Genomic DNA, 5939 nt, shown 5'->3' with positions numbered 1-5939 from the left:
GATGCGGGGTCTACCGAGAGGGAGGGGGTTGATGCGGGCCCGGGGGAGGGGTCGTGCGGCCCCTCCGGGCAGCCGAGGCCGCGGAAGAGGGGGGCCCCATAGAGGAAGAGGTAGGCCCCGGAGCCTACTCTCTCTTCCCAGGGCCCAGGCATCCTGGACCCCCCAACTCTCTACTGGGCTGACCAGCCCTCCTGTCCCTTGTCTCCCCTCCCAGGGGGAGGCCCCCGCTGAGATGGGGGCGCTGCTGCTGGAGAAGGAAACCAGAGGAGCCACCGAGAGAGGTGAGTGCAGCTAAAACGGGCCCCAATTGGACCGTCACCTTCCCTAAACACAGGATCTCCGGAGCCCTTAGCTCTGAACTTTTTCTCTTCCTCTACAGTTCATGGCTCTTTGGGGGACACCCCTCGTAGTGAAGAGACCCTGCCCAAGGCCACCCCCGACTCCCTGGAGCCTGCTGGCCCCTCATCTCCAGCCTCTGTCACTGTCACTGTTGGCGATGAGGGGGCTGACACCCCTGTAGGGGCTACACCACTCATTGGGGATGAATCCGAGAACCTTGAGGGAGATGGGGACCTCCATGGGGGCCGGATCCTGCTGGGTGAGAGGCTGGGTAGCCTGGGGGGTGGGTGGGAAATTTCTTACTCTGCCTTCCTTCTTATCTTGCCTTCTGCTTGCCTGTTTTTTAGGCCATGCCACAAAGTCATTCCCCTCTTCCCCCAGCAAGGGGGGTTCGTGTCCTAGCCGGGCCAAGATGTCAATGACAGGGGCGGGAAAATCACCTCCATCTGTCCAGAGTTTGGCTATGAGGCTGCTGAGTATGCCGGGAGCCCAGGGAGCTGCAGCAGCAGGGCCTGAACCCCCTCCAGCCACCACTAGCCCAGAGGGACAGCCCAAGGTCCACCGAGCCCGCAAAACCATGTCCAAACCAGGAAATGGACAGGTGAGTGGGATGGGAGAGATGGGATAATCAACCATAAACCTTTGGTGAGCTCTTTTACAGTTTCACTTAAGGCTTCTACTCCATTTACTCATTCACATATTTAAACAAGGGGCTACTGTGTATCAAATATTAGGCTGTGCTTAATCTGTGAACCAACAGAGAGGTTCCTCTCTTCCTGCAGTTTACATTCTTGGGTGGCGAGAGTTTGATGTTAAAGAGTCAATTATATAGTTAATGTCTTAATTACTTTTATGATAATGACAAGGTAAGGGAATTTCAAACCACTCTTCCTTTCTACCTCAAAGCAAGCCCTTGGGGAACTCAACTGTCATTGCTCTATTTGTAAAGTTTTTCCTGGGAATCCCAGTGGGAAAGGAGATGAGGGCCACAGAAATAATAGAGGAGGGAAGTGGCAAGGGCCCCAGAGGCCCAGAAGATTTATGACCAAGTTCTAGGGTTACTGGGTCATACCAATTGTTGACCTAAAGAAAAAAACTGAGGCAAACTTAACATTAAGTAGTATATATTTGAGCAGGTTTTGAGGACAGCCTTCAGGAGCAAAGATTCAAGTTGCCCTGAAAATACACTCTGATTAGCAGCAGTTACAAATAGGGTTTTTTGTTTGTTTGTTTGTTTGTTTGTTTGTTGTGTTTTGGTTTTGAAGACAGTTTCACTATGTTGCCTAGGCTGGTCTCAAACTGCTGGGCTTCAGCAATCTTCCTGCCTTGGCCTCACAAAGTGCTGGGATTACAGGTGCAAGCCACCACAACCAGCCCACAAGTAGGTTTTTAAAGGAAAAGAAGATTGGATGACATGAAGATATTGAAAAAAAAAACAGGCTGACTCTGGGCACACTGCCTAGGAGTTAGCCCTGCTCTGGAAGGAGCCACAAAAAGAAAAAATAATAATAATAAAAATTTTTTAAAATATTGAAAACATAAAACATAAAGGAAAAGAAGAGGCAGTTCCTAAATTGTTTACCAGAAGTTTACATTAGAATAACAAGCTATAGATCTGCTATACATTGTTCTTTGTCTCACAGATACTATGCACATGAAGATAAGGGGTGAAGCAGCACCCTAGTCAGGTACAAAATGCCTTTAAGCAGTTGCCTCCAGGCATGGGCCCTAACGTTCCATACTCACTTCTCTCTGAGCCTGATAAATTTTGCCTGCTTCACATAGCACAGATTGCTATGAGCTACTTTTCCTTTCTCACTATGATAAACGTTAATTTTTATAGTTGCAGTTCATTTTGTAAAAAATAGGGAAGAAAAGAAAAATTGAATTTATAAATTAGGTACAGTGAGAGGTTAACAACAATAACAACATAATAGCATGATTATAACAATAGGCTGGGCATGACTTGTCTATAATCTCAACACTTTCAGAGGCCAAGGCCAGCAATCACTTGAGGTCAGGAGTTTGAGACCAGCCTGGTCAACATGGCCAAACCCTGTCTCTAACTAAAATAATAATGATAATAATAATAAATTAGCCAGGCATGGTGGTGTGCACCTGTAATCCCAGCTAAGGCAGGAGAATCACTTGCAGTGAGCCGAGATCACGCCACAGCAGTTCAACCTGGGCAACAGAGCGAGACTCAGAATAAAATAGCACAATTCTAACAATATGCCACCATCACTGCTGATAAACTGGATAAGAGGGGACTAGTGTCACATAAAATTTACCATCTAAAAAACATTTTTAGGCCATGCGCAGTGGCTCACACCTCTAATCCCAGCACTTTGGAGGCCGAGGTGGGAGGATCACCTGAGATCAGGAGTTCAAGACCAGCCTGGCCAACATAGTGAAGCCCTGTCTCTACTAAAAATACAAAAATTAGGCCAGGCGGGGTGGCTCACGCCTGTAATTCCAGCACTTTGGGAGGCCAAGGCAGGTGTATCACCTGAGGTCAGGAGTTCGAGACCAGCCTGACAGACATGGTGAAACCCCATCTCTGTTAAAAATACAAAATTAGCTGAGCATGGTGGTACATGACTGTAACCCCCCGCTACTTGGGAGGCTGAGGCAGGAGAATCGGTTGAACCCAGGAGGCGGAGGTTGTAGTTAGCCGAGATCCTGCCATTGCACTCCAGCCTGGACAACAAGAGCAAAAGTCCGTCTAAAAAAAAATACAAAAATTAGCAGGGCGTGGTGGCGTGTTCCTGTAGTTCCAGCTACTCGGGAGGCAGAGGTGAGAGAAATGCTTAAACCTGGGAGATGGAGGCTGCAGTGAGCTGAGATCGCGCCACTGCACTCCAGCATGGGCAACAGAGTAAGACTCCATCTAAAAATTAAAAAATAAAATAAAAAACATTTTTAAGTGTATAATTTAATGGTATTAAATATTTCCATCATGTGCAACCATCAGTCGCCATAACTCATCTTGTAAAACTGAAACTCTGTATCCATTAAAAAGTAGTTCTCCATTCCCTCCACCCCCTAGCCCTTGGCAAGGACCATTGTCCTTTCTTTCTCTGTAAATTTGACTAAGTACCTCATCTAAGTATAATCATACAGTATTTATCCTTTTGTGACTGGCTTATTTCACTTAGCATAATGTCCTTAAGGTTCATCTATGTTGTAGCATGTCAGAATTTCTTTCCTTTCACCTGGGCAGCATGCCAAGACCCCATCTTTAAAAGCGGTTTAAAAGAATTTTTCAAAGGCCAGGCCCAGTGACTCACACCTGTAAGCCTGTACTTTCTGGGGAGGATCGCTTGACACCAGGAGTTCAAGACCAGCCTGGGCAAAATGGCAAGACCTCTTTTCTACCAAAAAAAAATTAAGAAAACATTAGTTGGGCATTGTGACATGTGTCTGTAATCCTAGCTTCCCGGGAAGCGGAGGCAGGAGGATGGCTTCAGCCCAGTTCGAGGCCGAAGTGAGCCGTGGTCATGCCACTGCACTCCGGCCTGGGTAACATAATGAGACCTTATCTCTTAAAAAAAAGTACATCTTTCCTTTTAATGGCTGAATGTCATTCCATTGTGTATAAATGCCACATTTTGCTTATCCATTCCATCTGTCAGTAGCACTTGCGTTGCTTCGCACTCAGCTGTTGTGAATAGTCCTACTGTGTACATGGCCACGTATAAAAGTCCTTTTAACTTTGTTCAGCTTTGTCTTCTCATCTGCAAAATGGAAAAGGGCCTGCTCTGCATAGTTGCAGAGGTGAGTGAGTGTTAGTGTGCTTAACACTTTTCCTCTGAGGAAATAGCACCCATGGTTGCCACTTTGTGGCTACTGGAGCCTCACATGGCATTTGGAGGTGTGGCTCACTACCCCACCCCCGCCTGGGGCTCCAGGCTAACCCAGGCAAAACTGTAGGTGCTCTCTGACCCTCAGTGTGCTCCCTCTCGGCCCACAGCCCCCGGTCCCTGAGAAGCGGCCCCCTGAAGTACAGCATTTCCGCATGAGTGACGACGTCCACTCACTGGGAAAGGTGACCTCAGGTCAGTCCTATCCCCCACCCCCGGTGGCTTGATGTGGCCTGTTCTGAAGGTTTCAGTGATAGACCCCACACCATTCTCTCTCTTCTTCCAGATGTGGTCAAAAGGAGGAAGCTGACCTCAGGAGGTGGCCTGGTGAGCAGCTGAGGCAGAGCCTCTACCCCTGGGGGGCTGCTCTGAGGGAGGCTCAGAAGTGGGTCTGCATCCCATCCTCAACAGAAATGGGCAGGGTGTCAGTGGCCTCAATTTTTCTGATCTTTTTCTAGTCGGAGGAGTTAGGTTCTGCCCGGCGTTCAGAAGTGACCCTGGCGAAAGGGGACCCCGGGTCCCTGGAGGAGTGGGAGACGGTGGTGGGTGATGACTTCAGTCTCTACTATGATTCCTACTCTGTGGATGAGCGCGTGGACTCCGACAGCAAGGTGAGGCAGAGCTGGTCCGCCCTCCCCGCCAGTGCTCCCCCAGGGCTAGGGTTTACTGTCCAGTCTTCCTTGTTCCCTGTTTTTCTCCTTTCTGTCCTTTTCACCTTCTGAATATCCACTAAGTCATTGCCCCATGCTGTCTGTAACTTTTTTGGGAGGGGGAGACGGAGTCTCGCTCTGTCTCCCAGGCTGGAGTGCAATATCACAATCTGGGCTCACTGCAACCTCTGTCTCCAGGGTTAAAGCGATTCTCCTGCCTCAGCCTCCCAAGTCGCTGGGATTACAGGCGCCCGCCACCACGCCCGGATAATTTTTGTATTTTTAGTAGAGACGGGGTTTCCCCATGTGGGCCAGGCTGGTCTCTTAACTCCTGACTTTAGTTGATCCACCCACCTCGGCCTCCCAGAGTGCTGGGATTACAGGCGTGAGCCACCGTGCCCAGCTGCAACTCATTTTCAGTGTACGCTCTGCCCATTTCATCCACAAAGGTGACCACCACCCTGCACATTGGATTTACTATTTTTTTTATCAGCTAGTGAAGTGATCATTTAACAGACATGTACTGTTTAAAAAAAGAAAACAAAAAAGGAAATGACCAGAAAGCACTTTTTTTAACATACATTATGCTGTTTATATAAAATTCAAAAGCATTCCATTATCATTTATTGGCTTATTCGTTGCTCTTTGTCTGCTTTTATCTTATATGTTTGCCTACACAGTAGAATGTTTAGTCTGTCTAGTTTTGCCTTTTATTTAACGTTTTATCATGAAAACTTGCAAGCATTATCAAAAGAGTAGAATAGGAAATCCCCGTGTACCCATCACACAGCTCCAGCCATTATCAGTACACAGCCCATCTTGACCCATCTGTACCTCTCCCAACACACACACCTACTAGGTTATTTTAAAGCAAGTCCCAGACCTCATATCATTTTACCTAAACGTATTTCCATATATATGTAAATATAAGGCCTCTTTTTGTCGTTGAAAACATCGCTACACTACTGTTTTCATGCCTAAAAAAATTTACTGATTTTGGCCGGGCGCGGTGGCTCAAGCCTGTAACCCCAGCACTTTGGGAGGCCGAGACGGGCGGATCACGAGGTCAGGAGATCGAGACCATCCT

At 47.8% G+C, this 5939-nt stretch overlaps 1 protein-coding gene across 2 annotated transcripts in view; it reads left to right on the top strand.

Annotated features, from left to right (window-relative positions):
- EHMT2 (euchromatic histone-lysine N-methyltransferase 2) overlaps nt 1-5939 on the top strand; it is an 18173-nt gene continuing 12234 nt past the window's right edge. The window contains exons 1-6 of one of the 2 annotated variants that reach the window (XM_011944753.1): nt 1-281; nt 380-598; nt 687-940; nt 4313-4397; nt 4489-4529; nt 4661-4813. In XM_011944753.1, the coding sequence (XP_011800143.1) occupies nt 2-281; nt 380-598; nt 687-940; nt 4313-4397; nt 4489-4529; nt 4661-4813 (1032 nt within the window). In that variant the 5' untranslated portion in view covers nt 1. The remainder of the gene's footprint in view (nt 282-379; nt 599-686; nt 941-4312; nt 4398-4488; nt 4530-4660; nt 4814-5939) is intronic. The other variant, XM_011944752.1, reaches the window with a different exon arrangement.

This window comes from Colobus angolensis, unplaced genomic scaffold (genome assembly GCF_000951035.1).
Source record: "Colobus angolensis palliatus isolate OR3802 unplaced genomic scaffold, Cang.pa_1.0 Scaffold236, whole genome shotgun sequence".
NCBI classification, from domain to species: domain Eukaryota; kingdom Metazoa; phylum Chordata; class Mammalia; order Primates; family Cercopithecidae; genus Colobus; species Colobus angolensis.
Note: the sequence above shows the minus strand (reverse complement) of the source record. Positions and strands in the feature narration are given on the sequence as shown.